Source organism: Myodes glareolus, chromosome 7 (genome assembly GCF_982192425.1).
Source record: "Myodes glareolus chromosome 7, mMyoGla1.1, whole genome shotgun sequence".
NCBI classification, from domain to species: Eukaryota; Metazoa; Chordata; class Mammalia; order Rodentia; family Cricetidae; genus Myodes; species Myodes glareolus.
Window position 1 is genome coordinate 98,419,993 of NC_142032.1, and position 24,802 is coordinate 98,444,794.

The following is a 24,802-nucleotide window of genomic DNA, read 5'->3' on the forward strand; positions in this document are numbered from 1 at the left end:
AAGCATTTACAATAGTAGGTTTCCTAATGACATTTTTGAAGGGTCTTCAGTTTATTTATCCATCCATATATTCCCTCCTTTATCCTACCTTCTCAATACCCACCATTCTTTTCCCACAGATGTGTTCTGTTAGTATCTTTGACCCATTTAAGCCACTCTGATGTGTCTCCCTACTCTTAAAATCCTGTTTGGCCTTTTAATAATTTCTTAAAATTCACACATATACATTATAGATGGTAATAAATTTCATAAAAATATTTCAATTCAAGTATATCACAGAGTTTATACATATTCAAAAGATTTCATATTACTAGTTCCAAGATATACTAATGTCATATACAGACAAGCAGACAGCAGTACAGCAAAGATGCTAAGTCAGTATCAGGCAAACAAGACAAAAAGAACGTCCCTTCTCATACACTTTAGAAGAAGAAGTAGGTTCTATGCCAGTGACTGATTGGCAGTCCATAGTGAATGCATGCAGTCAGACTGTCTAATGGTTGCAGGGACAGAAGGGAGTCTGCCTCTCAGAGACCTGTGTCAAAATCTTATATGGTTGTGGTTAAGAGCAAAAATATAGAAGAATCAAGATAATAGAATAGCTTTACAAAATGGCGGGGTCCTACCTAATATATTTATACTTTATAACATATTCCTTTGCACCTCCCATCTCCTTGCCCCATTCATTCTCAAAACACTTTTTCTAAGTTTATTTATTGCTACTTATGTGCACCCATTGTTTGCCAGCATGTATGTTTGTGCACAGCATGCGAGCCTGGTTGTTGTGGAGGCCAGAAGGCGCATGGTCCTCTAAAGCTGTTATTACAGATAAATGCATGCTACCATGTGGTTACTAGGAGCCAAGAGCTGGTCTTCTGCTAGAACAAGTACTGTTAACCTCTGGGTCATCTCTCTAGGTCATTCGCACAGTCTGCTTCTGCTTTAACATCATGTAAGCTATATATCTACATATAAAGGATCTCATCATTTATGTAACATTTAAATGCCATGAAAGGAATCAAATGTTGGGACCAGTTACCTGTTCCAGCATCAGAAATCTCCACTGTAACAGGGACAGGGGAGCAACCACTGAGCGAGTAAGCCAGGGAGGGCCAGAGACTGCTGAGGGTCCAAACGTGAATCTGCGACCTTCAAGGGAGTAGACCTAAGCCAGGACCCCTGTGGGTCATGGTGTGAGTCTAGGACCTCCCAGGAACTAGGTGTGAGCCAGGACCTCTGCCAATCTGAGTGTGAATCTGGGTCCTCCAAGGGAGTAGGCAGGAACCAGAGATCTCTGCAGGCCCAGGCATGAGTCTGGGACCTCAGAAGGAGTAGGCCTGAGCCAGGACCTCTGTCGGTCCTAGTATTGGTCTGGGACATCAAAGGGAATAGGCAGGAACCTGGAACATCTCTGGGTCTGGAGTGTGAGTCTGAGACCTCTGAGGGAGTAATTCCTCTGTGGTCCTGGGTGCACCCAGAACTCCGAGCTTGGGAACTCCGAGGCACTAGTCCAGAATCAGAAACCTTTGTAGAATCAACTCTAAGCCAGGAAGTTCTGTGGGAGGTGATCCAGACCAGGATTTGCAGAAGCAGGTCAAGGCTGGTAACCTAGGCCAAACTCAGCCTGAGGCAAGGAACTCCACCTTGAAAAATAAATTCCACAGGAGTGGGACTGAACCAGCTACCTAGGACACAGAGAGAACAAGCTCCACTGGAGCAGAAGCCAGGAGACAATTCAGTTCCTGGATACTGGCGGATCAGAATTGAGCCAGCAACCTGATCCAGAGTCAGCAGCCTCCACTGGAACAAGTACAGGGGAGTAACTGCCAAGTAAGTGAGCCAGAGACAGAGACTACTGAGGGTCTGGACATGAACCTGGGACCTTCAAAGGAATAGACCTAAACCAGGACCCCTGTGGGTCAGGGCACGAGTCTAGGACTTCCCAGGAACTAGGCTTGAGCCAGGAACCTGCCAGTCTGGGCATGAATCTGGGACCCCTGAGGGAGTAGGCAGGAACCAGAGATCTCTGCAGGCCAAGACATGAATCTGGGACCACAGAAGGAGTAGGCCTGAGCCAGGACCTCTGTGGGTCTGGGAACTGGTCTGGGAAATCAAAGGGAACAGGCAGGAACCCGAAACCTCTGCTGGTCTGAACGTGAGTCTAGGACTTCTAAGGGAGTAATCCTGAGCCAGGTCCTCTCCAGTTCTGGGCACACCCGAGCCTGGGATCTCTGAGGCAGTAGACCAGAGACAAAAACTTTTGCAGAACCAACTCCAAGCCGTGACTTCTACAGGAAGGAATCCAGACCAGGATTTATAGAAACAGATCAAAGCCAGTAACCTTGGTCAAGTAGGCCTGAAACAGCAAACTCAGAGTGAGGGGAAAAAAAAAACACAGGAGCACTGAGCTACCTCCAGGAACACGAAGTAACCAATGGGGTAACTAGAACTGTGGCACTGACTGTACCACGAGGAACAACCATCTGAGCTTTGGATTCTATGGCACCTAGAAGATTATTCAACAAAATCTCAGACAACCTCAACCACATCTATTAGAGGAAAAGATGAGTAGAAAAGGTAAGAACATATGCAATACCACAAAGAGCAATACAACACCAGTAAAACCTAAAGACCTTAAAACAGTAAGACCTGAACAATCAAATATAGATGAAGCAGAAGAAAATGACTAAAAGAATAACTTCAAGTGAATGTTTGAAACTCTTAAAGAGGAAATGAAAAATTTCCTTAAAGAAATGGAGGAAAAGACAAACAAAAAATTAGAAGACATCAGCAAATTCCTTAAAGGAAACCAAGAAAAAGAAATCAAACATATGAAAGAAAATATTCAAGACTTGAAAACAGAAATAGAGACAATAAAGCTAACACAAACTGAGGGATTATAGAAACAGAAATCATGAGAAAACAAACAGTGACCACAAATGCAAGCATGGACAGCAGAATACAAGAGATGGAAGACTCTCAAGTGCTGAAGGTAAAATAGAGGAAGTAGACTCATCAGTTAAAGAAAACATTAAATCTAACAAAAGCTTAACCCAAAATATCCAGGAAATATGAGACACCATGAAAAAGCCAAATCTAAGAATAATAGGTATAAAAGAAGGAGGAGTTTCACTCAAAAGCACAAAAAATATATCTAACAAAATCATAGAAGAAAATTTTCTCAAACTAAAGAAAGATATGCCTGTGAAAATACAAGACGCTTACAGAACACCAAATAGACTGGATCCATATAAAACATCTTCTCGCCACACAATAATCAAAACACTAAACATACAGAGTAAAGGGAGAATATTAAGAGCTGCAAAGGAAAAAGGCAAGCAACATAACAGACCTATCAGAATTACACCTGACTTTTCATTGGAGACAAAGAAATACAGAAGGTTGTGGTCAAGCATTATGCAGACATAAAGAGACCATAGATGTCATCCCAGATTACTATACCCAGTAAAACTTTCAATCACCATAGAAGGACAAAACAAGATACTCCATGACAAATCTAGATTTCACCAATACCTAGACACCAACCCAGCACTACACAAAATACCAGAGGAAAATTCGAACCCAAGGAAGATGGCTATACCAATAAAAACACAGACAATTGATGGTCTCATAGCAGCAAACACCAAAGAAGGGGAAAAAGCACAAATTAATATTACCAACAATGAAAATAAATTAACAGGAGATATCAATCACTGGTCAGTAATATCCCCTAATGTAAATGGACTTAACTCATCTATAAAAAGTCAAAGACTAACAGATTAGATACCAAAACAGAATCCATCCTTCTTCTCCTTTCAAGACACACATCTCAAACTCAAAGACAAACATTGTCTCAGAGAAAAGGGTTGGGAAAAATGGACCTAAGAAACATGCTGGTGTAGCTATGCTAATATCTAACAAAATAGACCTAAACTAAAATCAGTCAAAAAAGACAAAGAAGGTCATTTCATATTAGTCACAGGAAAAAATCCATCCAGAGGTAATCTCAATACTGAACTTCTATGCCCCAAATACAGGGCACCCTCACATGTAAAAGAAACACTTCTAAAGCTTAAATCATGCATTAAACCCCACACACTAATGGTGGGAGACTTAAACACTTCCTCCTCACCACTGGACAGGTCAGTCAGACAAAAAAGTGAACAGAGAAATAAGAGAACTAACAGATGTTATGACTCAAATTACTTAACAGACATCTATAGAATATTCCATCCAAACATAAGAAATACATACCTTACTCAGCACCACATGGAACCTTCTCAAAAATTGACCAAATACTCAGTAACAAAACAAACCTCAACAAATAAAAAAAATGGAATAACCCAATGTAATTCATCAGATCATCATGGTTTAAAACTAGAAGTCAACGACAATACTAATTCTAGAAAACCCACAAACACATGGAAATTAAACAATGCTCACCTGACTCATCAATGGGTCAAGAAAGAAACAAAGGGAGAAATTAAAGACTTCCTAAAATTCAATGAAAGTGACCACACTACATACCCAAATTTATGGGACACAATGAAAGCAGTGTTAAGAGGAAAGTTCATAGCCCTAAATGCCTACATAAAGAAACTGGAAAAATCCCACACTAATGAATTAACAGATCATTTGAAAACTTTAGAACAAAAAGAAGCAAACTCATCTAAAAGAACTAGACAGCAGGAAATAATCACATTGAGAGCTGAAATCAACAAAATAGAAACAAAGAAGACAATATAAAAAATCAATGAGACAAAGAGTTGGTTCTTTGAGAAAATTAACAAAATAAATGAAACTTTATACAAACTAACCAAAAGGCAGAGATAGAATATCTAAATTAACAAAATCAGAAATGGAATATAACAATAGACATGGAAGAAATACAGAGAATCATCAGGTCATATTTCCAAAACCTGTGCTCCACAAAATTGTAAAACATAAAGGAATGGACAACTTTCTGGATAAATCTCACTTACCAAAATTTAATAAACACCAGATATGCAAATTAAACAGACATATAACTGCTGAAAAAATAGAAACAGTCATCAAAATTCTCACAACCAAAAAAAGCCCAACACCAGATAGTTTCAGCTCAGAATTCTACAAGACTTTCAAAGAAGAACTAATAACAATATTCCTCAAATTATTCTACACAATAGAAACAAAAGGAACAACTCCAAAGTCTTTAATGATGCTACAATTACCCTGATAACTAAACTACAAAAAGACATTACTAAGAAGGAGAATTACAGACCAATCTCACTCATGAACATTGATGCAAAAGTACTAAATAAAACACTGGCAAATCGAATTCAAGAAAACATCAGAACCATCATCCACCATGATCAAGCTGGCTTTAACCCAGAGATGCAGGTATAGTTTAACATATAAAAATTTTTCACTGTAATCCACCTTATAAACAAACTGAAAAACAAAAACCCCATGATCATCTCATTGGATGCCAAAAACATTTTCTACAAAATACAACATCCCTTCATGATAAAAGTCTTGGAAAGAGCAGGGATACAAAGAACATATCTAAACATAATAAGGGCAATATACACTAACTAAATGGAGAGAAACTCCCAGAGATCCCACTGAAATCAGGAACAAGACAGGGTTGTCCACTCTCTCCATATCTATTCAATATAGTTCTTGATGTTCTAGCTAGAGCAATAAGACAACAAAAGGAAAACAATAGGATACAAATCAGAAAAGAAGTCAAACTCTCACTATTTGCTGATGAGATGATAGTTTACAAAAGTGATCTCCAAAACTCTACCAAAGAACTTCTATGACACATAAACACTTTCAGTAATGTAGCAGGATACAAGATTAACTCAAAAAATGTCAGTAGTTCTCCTGTACAGAGATGATAAAAGGGCTGGGGAAGAAATCAGAGAAACATCACCCTTCACAATAGCTACAAATAGGATAAAAATATCTTGGAGTATCTCTAACCAAACAAGTGGAAGATTTGTATGACAAGAACTTTATATCTTTGAAGAAAGAAATTGAAGATGACACCAGAAAGTGGAAAGATCTCCCATGCTCTTGGGTAGGCAGAATTAACATAGTAAAAAAATGGTAATCTTAACAAAAGCAATCTATAGATTGAACACAATAACCATCAAAATCCCAGCAAAATTCTTCACAGACCTCAAAAGAACAGTACTAAACTTCATATGGAAAAGCAAAAAACAAACAAACAAACAAACAAAAACAAAACCCACAATAGCAAAAACAATCCTGTATGATAAAATACTTCTGGAGGCATCACAATCCCTGACTTCAAACTCTACTACAAAGCTACAGTACTGAAAACAACCTGGTGTTGGCCTAAAAACAGACAGCAGAACCAATGGAACCGAATAGAAGACCCAGATATTAATCCACACACCTTCAAACACCAGATTTTTTACAAAGAAGCAAAAAAAATATCAAGTGGAAAAAAGAAAGCATATGTAACAAATGGTGCTGGCATAACTGGATATCAACCTTTAGAAGAATGAAAATAGACCCATATCTATCACCATGCACAAAACTCAAGTCCAAATGGATCAAAGACCTCAACATAAAGCCAGTCACATTGAACCTTAGAAAAGAGAAAGTGGGACTTACACTTGAATGCATTGGCACGGAAGACCACTTCCTAAATATAACCCATGCAGCACAGACACTGAGAAAAACAATTAATAAATGGGATATCTTGAAACTGAAAAGCTTCTGCAAAGCAAAGGACATGGTCAACAAAACAAAATGACAGCCTGCAGAATGGGAGAAGATTTTCACCAACCCCACATCAGACAGAGGTCTAATCTACAAAATATACAAAGAACTCAAGAAATTAGTCATCAAAAGAACAAATAATCCAATAAAAAAAATGGAGTACAGAACTAAACAGAGAACCTTCAACAGAGGAATCTAAAATGCCTAAAGACACTTAAGGAAAAATTTTCAACAGCCTTAGTCATTAGAGAAATGCAAATCAAAACAACTCTGAGATTCCATCTTACACCTGTAAGAATGGCCAAGATCAAAAACACTGATGATAACTTATATTAGAGAGGATGTGGGGAAAAGGGAACACTTCTGCATTGCTGGTGGGAATGCTAGCTGGGACAACCCCTTTGGATGTAAGTGTGGTGATTTCTCAGAAAATTAGGAAACAATCTTCCTCAAGACCCAGTAATACCACTTTTGGATATATCTCCAAAGGATGCTCAATCATGCCACAAGGACATGTGCTCAACTATATTCATAGCAGTTTTGTTTGTCATAGCCAGAACCTGGAAACAACCTAAATGCCCCTCTATCAAAGAATGGATAAGGAAAATGTGGTACATTTACACAATGGAATACTACACAGCAGAAAAAAATAATGACAGCTTGAATAATGCAGAAAAATATAACAACTGCTAGAAAACGTTATTTTGAGTGAGGTAACCCAGACACAGAAAGTCATTTATCACAATTTATCACGTGCACTCATTCATAGTTGGTTTTTAAACAAAGCAAAGAAAGCCAGCCTACAAACCACAATCGTAGAGAACATAGACAACAGTGAGGACACTAAGAGAGACTTCCGTAGATCCAATTTACATGGGAAGTAGAAAAAGAGAAGATCTACTGAGTAAATTGGGAGCATGGGGACCTTGGGGGAGGTTTGAAGGGTGGAGGGGAGAGGTAGGGAGAAAAATTTAGAGCTCAATAAAAATCAATAAAAAAATGAAATCAAATGTTGCATTTGTCATAGCATGGTATATTTTATTTAATATAATTATTTCTTTATTCACCCATTTTCCAGCAAATGATTTAATTATTTTGACAGAATAAATCATAAAGTACATATATTCTATATTTTTGCTTTTGTTGATTAATTTATTTATTCATTTTACAACCCAGCTACAGTTTCCCCTTCCTCTTTTCCTCCCATTCCCTCCCTCCTCTCCCCTCTCTTTCCAGCTCCAGTCCACTCCTCCATTTCTGTTCAGGAAGGGGCAAGTCTTCCACAGATAGCAACAAAGCATGGCATATCAAGAAACCCCATGTATTAAGATGACCCAGTGTGAGAAGTAGAGTCCCAATGCCAGTAAAACAGTTTTTTTCCATATTTTTATTATTCAGTCATTTACTGTGAATGAAATATTTTTTATCAATTTCTTTCTTTCCAAGTTCATTATTAGTATTTGGAAAGATCGTGATACTTTTAATATTTATATTGTATACTAATGTATGATGAAAGTGTTCTTCAATTATAACAGTTTTATCATGGAGACTTTAGAGTATCTAATGTATAGGATCACATCATCCTCAGATGGTGATACTTGGATTTTTTTCCCTTCCTTATTTGTTCACCTTTATTTATTTCTAATTCCTAGTTAATCTACCTATGACCTTAAGGACTGTATGATTAAGAGATCAGAAAATGGACTTCCTTCTCTCAACCCTGATTTTAAAGTAAGTACTATTATTTTTTCCTCATTGATATAGTGCTGGATATATGTTTGTCAGAGGTGCCCTGTAGTATGTTGAGATGTGTTCCAAACTTTCAAACCTATCTTGTGGACAAGCTTTGTTATTCTATCTTGGCATTCATTCAGTCTTTCAGTTTCCCAGTGAATATTTCTATATTAATATCAAGGTTTATTTGGGGGTTAATCTCATTAAACCTCCCAGGGTCCAGAAAGATTCCCTATGGCAGGCAGAATCTGGATGACTGGATCTGAGGGTAAACAGAATAAATCAGCTCCTGTACGGTACCACTGCATGTTCTTTATTCCTTTGTGTGAAGAAGCAGGGAGAAGAAGAACAAGGGGTGTCTCCACGAGGTTTCTAGTCTTTACAAACATAGTTGGCAAATTCCGTAGAAAAAGGCAATGATAATATGCACATTAAAGTCACAAAGAGGGCAGGTAGAAGCTGACAAAACAGCACTCTGAAACAGGTGACTCCACCCAGGAAAGAGCCAGCATCCAGGGGGAAATATCTGACATTCCAAACCATTAGATAAAGTTACTAAAGATCTCTGAACCTGGACTTCACCCACAGGCAGACCTGCCTGTCTGCTGAGGGCAGGGCATGCTGCCTTTCTGCTCAGTGCCTATCTTTTATAAAAATTTCCATTTGGTCTGTTAGCAAGTAATTTTGTGGGATTGAATCTCTGTAAATTTGACTGTTAGAATGAAGAATTTAAGGTCTCATGATATGGGAGAATGGAAAGGTCATTGCATTGCCCCTGCAGAAGTTACACAGCTCAATGTTTTGAGAATGAATCCCATTTTTAAGGGAGAAACATCATGATTTCACAATATTTAACAGAACTGACAGCAATTTATCCAAAAGTCAAGTCTTCTCACAGGCTCTGCAAAACAGGGTGCCCCATAAGATGTACACTTGTGGGTCTTCCTTTATTAATCTGTAAGCAGTACATTTACTGCACAATACTGTGGCTTCTGATATATTAATTGATTAATTTGCTTTTACACTGTCCACAGTTTTTTATCCCTCTTCTTCCAGTCTCTTCCCCACGCCTAGCTTTGTTGTAGCCAGCAAAGCTAGAAGAATAAAGCCATCTAAGTTCTAGCCTTTGATGTCAGACATGAAGCTGTGGAATTTGCTGTGTGTGCTGCTGTAGTTTGGTCTTGCATTGGTCCAGTAAGCTCTCACTATACCCCCTTTCCTCATTTATGGAATGGTAATTATATTCCTTGCCCTTAGAAGTTGAAAGTATGCAATTTGTTTTTTTATTTTACAGAGTTACAATTCAGAAATTGTCTTTAGTCTCAGAAGAATCTTTTGAACTTGGATTTTTAAACAGTGTTGAGAATTAAAGATGATAAGACCATTTGAAGTTAGATAAAATGGATTTTGCATTATACATTTATTGGGGGCTGGAAGTAGAATACAGAGGTTTGAATTAAAATTATACCAATGGGCTCATATTTGAATGTTTGTTCCACAAGGGTGGAAATTCCTGAGAAGGATTGGTAATTGTGAACTTGTTGGAGAAGGTTTGTCACTAGGTATGAGCTTTGAGGTTTTAAAAGATCCCAGCCATTCCCTACCCCTCTCTCTTTATTGTGGTTTTGTCTTAAGACAAGACCTCTCATCAACTGTTCTAGTACCATGTCTTCCTGACTACTATCATCCTCCCAGTCATGATGGTGATAGGCTCTAACCATGTGACATCACCAGCCCCAAATTAGACAATTTTTGTAAGATTCTAACACAATATCCTTGGGCAAGAGAAAATGTTAGAAGCAAGTGACAAAGCATAAAACAGAAATTCATTTATAATGATAAGAGATCAACACAATATTACATAATTTGATTTGTATTTAGGAAGATATAAATTGCAACAGTCAACACAGTTTTCATAGAAACAAATACAGAAATGTTAATCAGCATAAGAAAATTACTTTTATGTCAAATAAAAAGTTGGTTATCACCTCTTAATGTATTCAGATTTCACCATAAGTTGTTCTGGCTTGGCAGCTAGACATATAAATTATTCACACTAAACAGAAAATGACAGGACAAATATTTTCAGTAAACATAATTTAGACAATTCAAAGAAAGCATAGAAGTATTCAATAACAAGCCTCCTAGGAAGACTTACACTTTGGGTCACATGGATCAGATGTCTTATATTTGGACACAGACTAAATAATTATCTGTTCTTCACAGAGCCATGGCAACAACCAAGCGCGTTCAGTCCAGAAGCAGAAAGCAGCTTGATCTCCAGGAGAAGCTGTCCAACATGGGTTTGTCTGTTGACTACTGGCTGCCTAAGCTTCAGGAAGACCTGGGTGTGACCTGTGCCCAGGCCTTACAACACTTAGGAGAAAAAGACCTCCAGAAGCTGAAGTCCCAGACACAGCACACATGGGAGAAAAAGGCTCTGGAGAAGCTGCTTGACCTCTCACAGCCAAATGGTGTTGCAGAGTTCCAGGAGACTCCTGGGGAGATGATAGAGAGCAGAGAGCAGCAGGCAAAACAGGCACTGCAGGAACTGAGGGCCTTGCAGTCAGAAGGGAGGCACAGAGAAGAAGAAAATGTTAAGAGGAAAGAAGCAGAGCTGAGACAAGCAATGGAGATCCCTGAAGAGTGCTGGCCAGGACCTGCAGTGCCCCTAAAAGATGTCACTGAAACAATGGAAAGACATCTCAACAATATGGAGCAAAAACTTTCCTACAGTGGAAACCTCCCAGATAGAGATCTGGTAAAATGGGCATCTGGAGGGCTGGCTCTGCAGGGAATTTATAAGACAAGCAAGGTAGAGGACCAATTAGCAGAGAGAGAAGAGCTGCTCAGGGTCCCCAAGGAATTCTTTGTCTTTGGACCTGAACAAGGAAAAATGATGGACACAAAAAAATTCATGTCTTCTCAAGAAGAATCTCTGTTCACTGAAACTGTGGAGAAGCTGGGATTTAGAACAATGATATCAGCCAAGGGTGAACACTTGGGATTTAGTCAAGAATGTGGTAAAGATCAAAGCAAACAATCCGAATCTAAGGACACACAGCAATCAAATTCAGAGCACTCTTATTTCTCTTCAGTCAAGTACAGCTACGTGCCCCTGGCCTCTTTTCACTTTCGAAGTCATCAGCTCCAGCTCTCTGAGGCTGCTCTCAATGAACTGAAAATCATTGAGGAACAACTGGAACACACTGATGGACCAGACAGATCCCTATTACTGAGAAACAGTACTGAAAACTTTTTCAACAGATTTGGCTCTCATGCTAACCAAGGCCCTTTGCATCTTGGGGGAATCTACTGCTGGAAGGCCATTTCAGAGGGTTTCCAAAGTGATCAGCTAGATTTTGTGAAGCAGCAGACAGCAGAGGCTTTAGATTGTTACATAAAAGAGAGCTCCAGTGGCTTTGAAGGTGAAGTTGAGGCAAGGATGAAAATGTCAGAATCATGTTATATAAGATCATGCCAGAATATACCTAATCAACAGCTCCAAATCAACGTCCAATTATCTGTGTCCAAGGTAGGTGGACCATCAGAAGCAAATGGAATTTTCCAGTGGACAGCTGGTCTACTTGCCAACAACAAAACATGGTCTGTTATTGATAAGGGAATTAGGCTGGTGCCTGTTTGGAGCATCATCCTCAGAAGTCACAAAAGTGATTTTAAGAACCCTTTTCAGATGGCTAAATGCCTGAAAGAAAACTATTCTGTGCTGTCTGGCCTTCCTACTCAGATTCAGGATGAAGAATTCTTCAGTATAATCCAAGAAACTAGACTTCTGCAAAAGAATATTAAATCCCAAACAGGTTATGATAGTGATGGGAAACTTAAGAAAGTGATAGATGTTTGTGTGTACAAATTGACAAACTTTCTGAAGGACCCTTCTAGCATGGAGTGGATATACCAGTTAGAATCAGGGGGAGAACAAGAAAAAATCACCTCATTTTCTGAATTTCTTCAGACCCTAAAGGAAATACAAAAAAACCTGGAAGGGAATATGAAAAAGAAATCTCAACAAACAGTGGAAGCAGCTCAAAGAAAGGCCACATGTGAAGTCATCACAGTTTTTGGTACCTTCTTGAACTATCTTAGAGAAACAGATCAGTCTGACCAGCAGTTGCTACTAATCTCTATGGCTGTGGGTTCAGGTTATAGGGTTGACAGCCATGTTTTTCATGCTCTCTTGGGATGTGCTGAGTTAAACTTCCTCCTGGATGAAATACAAACTGCCCTACACACATATCAGGAACTCAAAACTATCTGCCCAGATGAGGCACAGACATTTCTAGCACTGAAAGCTCTGACAAGCACAGTGGGATTCACAGCCATTTCTCCAGAAGAGAAAACAGAATGCTTAGCATTAGTATGGCAGCATATAGAACAGCTAGTGTCTCCCAACGTTCCAAATGTCCTCACAAAATCTGGAACAGGTCACAAATGCAAGAATCAAGAGACTGACATGAGATTACACAGTGATGGGAATTACAGACACAACATCTCTCCTTTGAGGATGGATGAGGCGAAAGAAGAGTCACAGTGCCTCACCCATGAAAACAATGAGACTTGTAACCAGCAACAGAATGAAAACAGCAAAGAGGAAAGGATAGACAAAGGACCTTTCTTAGGCTTACTACAACGCCTAGGCCTAGATCATCTCTACCCAAAAAAGATGAGCAAAGCTGATTTCCATCTGATCTGCAAGACTTCTGTACACAAGTCCCAACCAGCATCTGAACAGGAACTTCCCTTCTATTTCCTACAAAAGCTAATGATGCTTGATTGTAGGTTCAGACATCTGATCCTCAAAAAGGCTGAAAATGATGAAGCTGATAATTTAGTTGGTCCCTATTATGAAGAAATTGATACTTTTGATCCATTCGAAGAGTTGTCTGATGACATAGATGAACTTACTGATCCTCTAGACACAGAGTCCCGGCCACGCATTCACCCAATGGACATCCAGATGGCCATTTTTCACTGTGCAGATGATCTTGCCAGGCAATACATTCTGTCCAAACTTTCCATTTGTCAGTTTGCACTCCCCCTAGTGGTGCCAAATCCCAATACCTCTCAGATGGAATTTTTTCTCTGGTCTCTCAGACAAATCAGGAAAAGTTGGAAAGAGTCAAGTAAATCACCACAGGACAAGAGCTACAGTCACAGGAATCAGCAGATGTGCGGTGTCCCTACCCCCATTGTGTCCTTCATTAGAGTTGGAAAAGGCCTCTCTGCTTCCAAATCTCAGATCATGAACTCTCTGCTCAGTAAACATAAACACGATGTGTTTTTTCACAGGTTCTGCAGAGAAAGCAGCAAATATTGTTTCCTGATGGAGGGAGTGGTGGAGATCTCCTGGTTCTGTCCTGGGGGTCAAGGTGAGGACACATTTGATAAGTGTGTGGCCTTCACCAATCTTCATGGAGATGCCAAGGACCACAGGCAACAACTCAGCTTTCTGCAGGATATCTCCTCTGTCATTGTGATGCTCATCTCATCTTCTGATGACAATAAAGAAAACCAGAATATTGTCAGACACTTGAGTCAGGCTTCAACACCTCTATTGTGTTTGCTGGATGATAAAAAAATTGTTTCAGTCAATAATTCTGGTAGAAGAGTAAGAATTGGCATCAGGGATAGAAATGAGGCAGAATTAACAGAAAAACTCGCAAATGCCATAAAACATTTATTAAAACACTCTAATACTTCTTTGAGCTTAGAAGATTGTTCACAGATGGCTCGAAAACAAGGATTCCTTGTTGATGAAGACCAGAAAGACTGCAGGAAGGCTAAAGAAAAGGCTGAGATTATAATGGCCCTACTAGCAAAACAGACATTATCAAAGATAAAAGAAAACTTACTACCACTTCAGGGAAACCTCTGGCACAATTGGTGTAAGAAGGACAAAGAACTCTATCATCTAACAGAAAAAGGAAATCGGAGTATTGAACAACATAAAAGTGATATTGACACAGAGAAACAAAAAATACGCCATCAACAATTAGAAAAAGCCTTTCCTCTAAATGATGTCATGTGCTCTTTCCTTAAAATCCTTCAAGAAAATGAAGAAACTCCTTCCAAAGAGTATATCTTGACCTGGTTGAATCTGCTTTTACATAACTTTACTAAAGGACAATTAGAAAAATTACAGGAGAGACAATGGTCTTTGTGGTCATTGGAACAAACAGAAGAACATAAAAAATGTGAAAGCAACATCTTGATTGATCAGCAGAAGCAGATAGAAGCCATCTCTATTGAGATTCTTAACTGCACTTTAGGAATTGAGCACCTTCTCCGAGAAGTGGCCCAGATGTATGAAGCTCTGGAAGAAACTTCCTCCCCTAGAGATAGCCTTTTTCTCTGCCTCCCCCAGATTTGTGCAGATTTGATGATAGCTGGTGTTCCCATTGAGCTGATGGATGGGGATGCTTCATATGTGCCTATAAACTGGGTGGCATCTGTTTTCGACAAGCTTTCGGAAATACTTGGAGACAAAAGGTTGTTTGTTCTCTCTGTCCTAGGACTGCAGAGCTCAGGGAAATCCACCCTACTGAATGCCCTGTTTGGGCTGCAGTTCACAGCCAGTGCAGGCAGGTGCACCAAGGGGGCCTACATGCAGCTCCTGAAGGTAGAAGAGACATTCACAGATGAACTTGGTTTTGATTTTGTGCTCATTGTTGACACAGAAGGACTTCGGGCTCCAGAACTCCAAAACAAATCCCAGAACTGGGACAATGAGATGGCAACATTTGTTACTGGTCTTGGAAATTTGACTTTGATCAATATTTTTGGGGAGAATCCAGCAGAGATGCAGGATGTCCTACAAATAGTTGTCCAGGCTTTTCTCAGAATGAAACAAGTGAAAATCTCCCCGAGTTGCATCTTTGTCCATCAAAATGTGGGAGAAGTTACAGCTAAAGACCAAACTGTGGAAGGACGAATGAGACTGGAGCAGAGACTGAATGAGATGACAGCATTAGCTGCTGAGGTGGAAGAGTGCTCAGACATAACTCGCTTCAGCGATGTAATTAAATTTAATGTTAAGTATCATGTCTACTACTTTGCTCACCTCTGGGATGGCAATCCCCCAATGGCTTCTCCCAACCCTTATTATAGCTACAATGTCCAGGAATTGAAGAGTGTGATTCTTCAGACTGCCCAGCAGGAATCCAGGAGAAGGATCATGAAAATCTCAGACGTAAAATTCCGAGTTCAAGATTTGTGGAAAGCCCTGGTCAGTGAAAATTTCATTTTCAATTTCAGAAACACTAAGGAAGTCATAGCCATGAGCAAACTGGAGACTATATATAATCACTGGACCTGGGAGTTGAGGAGCCATGTGCTGGAATTACAAAACCAGTTGAACAATCAGATTCTGAATTCAAAAATAAAGACAATCACAACCAATACACTAGAGGGTCCACTTCACAGAAAATATGAAGCCATCAAGAAAGAATTTGACAAGTATTTTGAAGAAGATCCAGACAGTGAAACATTGGTCCAATGGAAAGCTTATTTTGAACAGAAGTTACAAATGCTTAACGAATTACTTATTTCAGACACTAGAAAGAAAGGCAATGAGCTTCTCAGTCTTAAACAAAGCCAAGAAAGACTAGATAACCAAGTGTCACAATATGAAAATGAATTGTTAGAGAGGAGCCGAGAGTTGGCTTTAAGTGTGAAGGGTAAAGAATTCAGTGATGAAGAGTTACATGAGAAATTCAATCAACTTTGGACAAATTGGATCTCCAATGTGACTCCGAATGTTCCTCTTTTGACAGATCCTAACATTGATTTGGATTCTGAAAATATTCTTTTGGAGCATTTCAAGAAAGAGAAAAATATTATAGAAAAACTAAAAAGGAACTTTGGAGGGATGTTTGAAATCAACTATGACAAACATATCCAAATGAAAAAACAACATGGTTTAATCTCCACGAATTTAGAAACCTTTCATAAAGAATCCATTAAAAATGTTACTCATAATATTGATTTAAGATTTAATGAAACAATTAAAAACATTTGGAAGCAACAGTGTGGTTACAGTGAGAATGATTTTCATGAAATCCTGAGGATAATAGAAAATGAAGTGAAATCTGTTCCCCCTGAGGAAGAATACACGTTTACCAGAGACTACACCATTGACTTATCCTTGTGCTTATTCCAGAAAGCATCAAAGAGTTTCAAGGAAATGCATGAGGCGTTCAAGATTGCAAACGATCCTGTGAACTATATGAAGAGAAAGAAAGATGACTTCTTCATGAGTTTTAAGATGCGCTGCCAAGGTACTGCTGCCATCACATCCTTTGTTGACTTCCTTTGTCTTAAGCTCACTCCTGCTGTTTCTTCCACCATATGGGGAGAAATGGGTCGTAAAGTAACTAAGGACATGAAATCCACTTGCCCTGCATTCAATAGAAATAGGGCTAACCTGGAGAAACACATTCTCATTTCTCTGGCAGAAGAAGAAAATTTTGAGAAGTATTGGAATTACATTCATCAACCAGAACCATTTTTTAGAGAATACATTAAAGACCACATTGTAAGGTACTGTTCAGAAAAAGAAGGAGAAAAATTAAAGACTTTTTTAAAAATAAGTTTAGAAGACATCAAGAATGCCATCCTCTCTGCCGTTCAAAATGCCACAGCAGTAACTAAAGATGAAAGCAGCACTGCTTCTCGCTGGTTGGATTTGTTCTGTGATCATCTAGGGAGCAACCTGGTCTTTCCAAGAAGAGACCTGAATAGCATCGAGCACCTGGAGATAAATGATACTGAGTTTCTCAAAGAAGCCATGAATGCAGCTTTGGATCCTGCACTGAGGAAAGTCGAAGAGAACTGCTCAAGTAAGCCCGTAGATGAAATGGTTGCTGACATTGAGAAAATTCTCTCTGACCAGCTCTGTGGCTGCTGGAAACAGTGTCCTTTTTGTAAAGCAGTTTGTACCAACACCATTCCGGAACATGAAGGAGACCACAGTGTGTCACTCCACCGCCCTCAGGCTGTACGAGGAGCTAAATGGAAAAACTCAGAGGATTTTGTCACTGATTTCTGTACTAGTTTAGTAGCAAGTGATTATCCTTTTTATGTAAATGACATGCAATTCACATACAAAAGATATCGAGATGCAGGAGAAAACTATGCCAGGTGGAGCATCACTCCAGACTCATCTACTCAGTCATACTGGAAATGGTTTGTCTGTCGCTTTAAAACAGAGCTAGAAAACAGACATGGCAAAACATTTACTGGAAAAGGAACAATACCTGATTCATGGTTCAAAATCACAAAGCAAGAAGTACTCGATGACTTAAAAAATCACAATTAGAATACTAGCAGTTCCACAGAAATTTCAAATTAACCCAGGGACCCTAATATTGATTTAGGACCTACATTCAAGATTCTACCTTATAAATGAAAAAAGTAACCCTTAATAAGTTACTATTTCCATTTTAGAAGTTTTTCTACTAAGGAGATTTTTGCACTTTGTCTTTATTATTCCTGCTGACATATAATGTGAATATATGATCAAACCAATATCCTTTCAATAGTCTATTTCATAGTTTATTATTCTGAATATTTTTTAATCTTATAGTGTACTCGTGGGAAGTTACATCGTAAGACAAATTTTCTAGCCTCTTAGGTTGCTGCAGATCTCTAGATCTTCTAATAGGAAATTCAACCAAAATATGTATCTAAGGAAAAACTACATTTTGCATTGCAATCCTTTAAGTGAATTTTTCCCCACACTTGCTGACTTCAATGTAACAATCTTCCTTGAGAACTGAGGATCCCAAAGCAGATCAATTTAAGAAGCTTCTCTTCTGCAAAGTAGTAAAGCAGGTTTGATCAGGACAAAACCATAATATCAAGGATCACTAACAAGCCAATAAAGGAAAGATAAACAAGAACTATTTTTCTGATCATAGTTGTACTCTTTTCATACTTTCTGTCTTGGCACTTTTTCTGTTCAGTTTACAAATGAAATAACAAGTCATAAATGTCTGTATTTGAAACACAGTGCTGCCCAACTACAAACCCCAAACCTACCTCAGTTACCTGCATGCAAGATCAACTTGTTCAATACTTGCAGACATTGTGGTCTTAACACTTTCTGATTTGATTTATGGATCACTCCATAAGATGGAACCTATATGTATTCTGCTTTAGTAGCCAAGAACCTCAGATTAAACAGGTCTCATACCTAGGGGAAACCTATTACTATTATTCTGCTAAAGTAACAAAGCAACAAAATTATTTTTATGTTAATAAATCAATCCATTGATCAACACACATCAGAGAAGCTTTTTCTTATAGTCGATGGGAATTAACACAGAAACCCACTGTGGACAACATGCAGAGAGTGAGAGACTTTGGAGCACTCTCTCCTAAATGGGATGTCTTTATCCTCATGGCTCAGGTAGCTATACAGTAGAGAGGGCAGAAAGTTTGGAAGAGTTAGAGGTGATGTACAACTTCAAGAAAACAGTATCAATCAAACATAACAGGACTGATGTGCATAGGAACTCAAGGCACACAAGGTCTTAATACAGTAAAGCCAGGCACTGTTGCAACACTAAAAGGGAGAAGTGAACACAGGGTACCACCCCTAAATAAGAAGTTGTCAGAAATTGATACACACTGAAAAGGAAAAATCTGTTTCAACGAATAGAATCCCATGTGCGTATTATCTACACAGCAGGACATGCCCCATGCACAGGAGTATTTGGCTAACAGAAAACAAACTCAGTGGTATTTTTCTGGAATTTTTGCCTAATTTGACTATCTTTGAGGATTTTCTTTTTTTGGTGCCACAATTTTTTGTTGATGATTCTATCTTTTCTATCTTGTTAACTTTAATTTCACTTTTTGTGGGTTTTTGGTTTTGTTTGGGTGAAGGGGGTTATTGTAGTTTATTTCTTTTTATAATTTTAGTTTTTATGTAAAAAAATTTTTTTCATAATACATTCCAAAACCTGTTCCCTCTCTCTCCCCTTCTCCAGTCTTCTCACTTTCCCCCATCCCAAACCCATCTACTCTTCAGAGAGGGTATGTCCTCCCTTGGGGAGTCAACAAAGTCTGGGATACCAAGTTGAGGCAGGACCAAGTTCCTGAATCAGGATGGGCAAGGTATTCCACCATAGGTAATGAATGGACTCCAAAAAGACAGTTCATGAACCCAGGATAAGCCCTGGGTCTACTGCCATTCCTCCCTCCCTGAACAGATCAAGTCACACAGTCGTCACCCTCATTCAGAGGGTGTAGTTTGGTCCCATGAATGTTCCCCAGGTGTCAGTCCAGAGTCTGTGTTCTGCAACTAGCTCAAGTTGGCGGTCTCTGTGGTTTTCCCCATCATGATATTGATCCCACCTTGCTCATATGATCCCTCCTCTCTCTCTTCACCTGACTCTAAAAGCTCAGTCCAGTGCTTGACTGTGGATCTCTGCATCTGCTTCCATCAGTTGCTGGATGTAGGTGCTATGGTAGGAATTAGGGTGGTCACCACTCTGATATCAGCAGGCCAGTTCAAGCACCCTCTCCACTATTGCTAGGAGTCTTAAGTATTTTGTTTCCAATGTTTTTGTTTTTGTGCGTTTGTTTGAAAAAAGAGGGAAAATAGTCAAGTAGTATTTGATGGGGAATGCAAAGGACTTAAAATGAATTGGAAATGGGTGAAAAATATGATCAGAATATAAAAATTAATTTTTTCAATAAAATTAATACAGTAAAATAAAATAAAAGCCTGTTGGTGTATGTTAGTGTTGTGATCCAGTTGTCCTCGCTACCCCTGACTAACAGCAGAACTTCCTTGTGGTCTGTAATTGGCAAGGATGTTTGTAGTCTTTCTGGCCAGTGGGTCTTCACAGTAGGAGCAGAGGTATAAAAGGTTGCTGGGCAAAATAAAGGGGGCTATTCTTCCATCTGAAAAGAAGCCTCCATGTCTCAATCCCAGCACCCTCTACCAATCTTGTCTATCCAGACTGCACTGGGTGCAGCATGTTAGGTCGGAGAATTAATTATTTCTGAAATTACATTATGGTGGTCTTGTAAAATATGGCTATAATGTTTAATACTGGTTGTCAGTTTGACAGAATCTAGAGTCACCTAGGAGGCAAGACTGTAGGAACATACCGTTAAAAGGTTTTTTTTTTCAGATTGTATTAGTCTATGTCTTGAGAGATAATACTGATTAGATTCATGGAGGTGGGAGGACCTTCCCTAACTGGTAAGCCCCATTTCCTGGGCTGAAGAAAAAGGAAGAGTGACCTGAGCACAGGGCATTCACTGATCTCCATTTACTGACTGATGATATAATGAGATCACTTGGATTAATTACTGGAGCTGTAATTTCCCCACTCTGAAGTCAAACCATGAGCTGGAACTCTTCTTCCTTCATTTGACTTTGTCAGGTATTTTAGTCAGCAATGTGTATTGTCACCTAATCATATCAGGTAATTTTCAATTCTTGAGATAAAATACTACCACCCAAAGCAGCATGAAGAGTATAAAAAATAGTTTGGCCAAGGTTCCAGGAGTCTAAGCATCCATTATAGTGCAATAAAATATATATTGCAATATAGAGCAATAAAAGCAGGAATGAGAAGCTGAGAGATCATATTTCAGCTGCACGCAAGAAACAGAGTGTGGACTCTTAAGTCAGTGGGGCTACAAATTCTCAAGTCAGGGTCTTATTTTATACATCCTACAGCAAAGGTCTAAGGTCTAAGAAGAAATGATATATGTCCTAGAATTCCCATATCTTCCCAAAACAGTGGCAGCAACAGGTGACCAAATGTTAAAATCTATACACTTTGGGCCATTTCTCATTTAAATCATACTATTTCACTCCTGATCCTGTTAAGTTTATGGTCATACCACAATGAAAAATGCATTGAGTCCAACATCAAAAATCCCCTAAGTGTTTAATTAATCCCCTAAGTGTTTAATGTTTGATTAATATTAATCAAAACTCTAAAATCCAAAGTCAATTCTTGGACATAAAGATAACTCTTCACTGAGACCACCTGAACAATAACTAAAAGTGAACAGAGATTTTAGAAAGAATTACATCTTCCCCCAAACAGTAGAGAATATGCCTTCCCATTTTGAATTATGGGGATGGAGATATAGTAAGGAAAGAGTAAAACAATACAAGACAGAAATAAACAATGGAAAATACCAAATCCAGAATCCAGCTCTATGTCTGGCATATGATGCTTAAGTCTCCAAAAACTTTGATGACTCCAGCTCTCCAGCTTTGCTCCCTGTAACATAGAATTCTTACTTATGCTTGTTCTAATATCTGTACACCCCTCGGCAAATATCTCATGTCTCAGATATACCAACACCTTGGAGACCTGGGTTTTTCTATTTTTCTCTTTATGAGGAAGCTTTACATTGGTTCCCATATTGGCTGTAATAGTTTGCATTCCAATTCACAGTGAAGAAGTGATCTCCTTTCCCCAAATACTCACAAAGATTTCTTTTAGTTTGTATTCTTGACTTTGGAATTTCTGACTGTTTTACAAGAAAATCCAAAGTAGTTTTACTTTGCATTTCACTGAGGGTTAAGGACATTGAACATTGTAGACTATATATTATTATTTGAGTTTAATTCTATACCCTATTCTGTAATAGGGTTGATTTCTTGATTTTCAGGTTTTTTGGTGTTTTATATATTCTAGACAATAAACCTCTGTCATATGTAAATCTGGTAAAGTTTTTTTTCCGTTCTTTCTCTTTACCATCATGATCATATTCTTTGCTCTTTAGTCTCATGATGTCCAATTAGTTGATTGTTGCCTTAATGTCTATGATACCAGAGCCATTGTTCAGAAAATTTTCTCTTATGCATGTGAATTAAAGTGTATTTTCTGGTTTTTCATCTATTGGATTTGGACTATTAGGTTGTGCTAGTGAAATATTTTTCACATGGCACAAACTAGAGATTTATGGGAAGAGGGAATATCAATTTGGGAATTGCCTCTATCGGATCAGCTCATTTGTCAATTTTTGAGGTTACTTCCTGGATTAATCTCAGTCTTTTTCAAAAGTTTCTTTCTTTAGACTTTAGTTACATACCCTTACATAGATACAAGTATGTATTATAGGTCAGATCTGCATATGAGAGAGATAATATTATTTTTCCCGTTCTGAACTTTTGTAGCCTCACTTAAATTTATCTTTTCCATGTCCACTGAACTCGAATTCTGGAATATCCAGGTGGGTTAGCCTGGGTACTTGGTCATAGAGAAGAGACAGGTCAGCCGTGGTCAAGAGCTTTCACATATGATTACTGCACTGAGGAGTGCTCAAATGTTACTTAAAGGCTTTCTGAGAAAAATTTCAGTTTCTGTTTCTTAGGGGGAAAAAATCAAGTCTTTTAGCATGGCCAAACCCTGCTGAGAGGTGGACAATCTCCCTAAAATATTGGCATCAGCACTGCCATTTTGGAGGCCCTGTCTTGGAGCCCTAATATCTCTATACCCTCATCGCAGTGCTAAAGCTGTATGGGACCTGGATCATCTTAAATCCTCTTAAGACATTTGGAAGAACTTCTTTAAGTACAATTTATCAAACAAGTTCAGACTTTTTCAAATAGGTTTTAAACTTGGAAAGTGAAAGTAAGAGTAAAGAAGAAGAGAAGAGGAAGAGGAAAGAGAAGAAGATGAAGGAGGAGGAGGAAGAGGGGGAGGAGAAGGAGAGGAGGAGGAGGAGCCTGGGGGTAATACAGTTTATAAAAATATTCATAACTCAAAATTAACACCTGGGTTCCCTGAGGTAAGAAAAAGCATGTCCAAATAAATTTGGGGAAAATGTGAGTCTTATACTAGCTCTAACCAGACAAAATTACAGCATAGCAGAAGGAGTCACTGAAAGACCCCCGCCTGGCTAAGGTGCTGTAATGCCATTTTATAGCAAGGCTTGAACTAAGAACTAGGGCTCATAATAAGGTCACAGATGATATTGCCAAGTCTGCACAAACAGGATATCTGTGGTCAGGCACCAGGAGCTATGCCACCTGCATGAGAAAGATTAAGGGGGAAAGGAAATTCCCCAAACTGCCAACATAGCTGTTATGCACCCAGCGGAGAGCCAACACCCTGTCTCAGGCATAACCTCATGGCCTCATTAAAATTGACCAATGAGACCCCTGTAACTATGCATCCGCTTCTGTATGACTGCTTCTGCCTACCCCAACCCTATATAATCTGCCCCAAACCCAGCCCGGGGCACTCAGTCCTCCACATGACTGCAGCACCCACAGGCCCTGTGTGAACAATAAAAATTGCCTCTTGCTCTTGCATCCAGTGGCTCAGACTTGGTTCTTGGGCGAGGGTCTTCAAGTGTTAAAGACACCCTCTGGGGGGCCTTTCATCACTAGCTGAAGTGCCACTGACATATTATAGCATCTCGGGGAGGGAAACCAACTCCAGTTCAGGTCCCACTCCCACCAGGAATTAGGCAACCCAAACTTGACTCAATGGTGGAAAAAAAAGAAGTAGAAGGAAGAGGAAGAGAAACAGGTAGAGAAGACAGCACCTCAGAGTTAGCTGAATTGGGAGTCAAGGACAGAGAAAATGACCTGTGAAAACTTGAGATTGATATTATGATCAAAGTACATTATCTTAAATTCTCAAGGAATTATTAAAAATAATTTTAGAGTTGAATTTGTAGCTTCACCTAAGAGTGATGCTCTTTATTGTTTTGGGCTAGTGGTTGCAATCATTTATAATAACTGCTAAAAGAAACCAATATACTTAAGGAACTTACTCAACTAATGGGAAACACACTGAAGATCAAGACAAGGTACTCAAGAATGCTAGACTTTTTTGAGAGTCATTCCTTTTCCTTTTCTTTTTTGTTTTTATTTAAAAATACTACATTTTGAATTCAGACAGACACCCCCTGTTCAAACATGGGCCAACTATTTCATGAGACCAGTTAGGTCATTCACCCTCAGAACTTCCCCACTCTCCACCTTCCAATAGAAGTTAACCCTCCCATGCTCCATGATTACTCAGGCAGATATTTCCTATTCAAACACAGTCCATGCCTACCAAAAGACCAGATAGGCCACCCACCCCAAGACCTTCTCCACTCTCTCTGTTACCCCAGTTCGAATCCTCAGGATATTCTCCAGCCCTTCAACAGGACACTAAGGGGAGCTTCCTCTCCAACACCCATCCATGATTTTTGAGGATCTCACAGGCCAGTGACCTCTGTATACTTCTTCCCTTAGCTTCCAACAATCTCCTAAAATCCAGAGAGGAAACAAAAACCAAGGAACAAAAAAAACCCAGAAATCTGCATCTACAACTCA

General features: G+C 39.0%; 1 protein-coding gene across 1 annotated transcript; it reads left to right on the forward strand.

The window, feature by feature from the left end:
- The first annotated feature begins 1,811 nt into the window (after positions 1–1,811).
- On the forward strand, positions 1,812–18,771 carry LOC146893405 (interferon-induced very large GTPase 1-like). Its single transcript, XM_087908596.1, has 3 exons — positions 1,812–1,830; positions 8,388–8,466; positions 10,696–18,771. Exons 2-3 carry the CDS (start codon positions 8,435–8,437, stop codon positions 17,804–17,806), a joined length of 7,143 nt encoding a protein of 2,380 aa, XP_087764722.1. The 5' UTR covers positions 1,812–1,830; positions 8,388–8,434; the 3' UTR covers positions 17,807–18,771.
- The last annotated feature ends 6,031 nt before the right edge of the window (positions 18,772–24,802 follow it).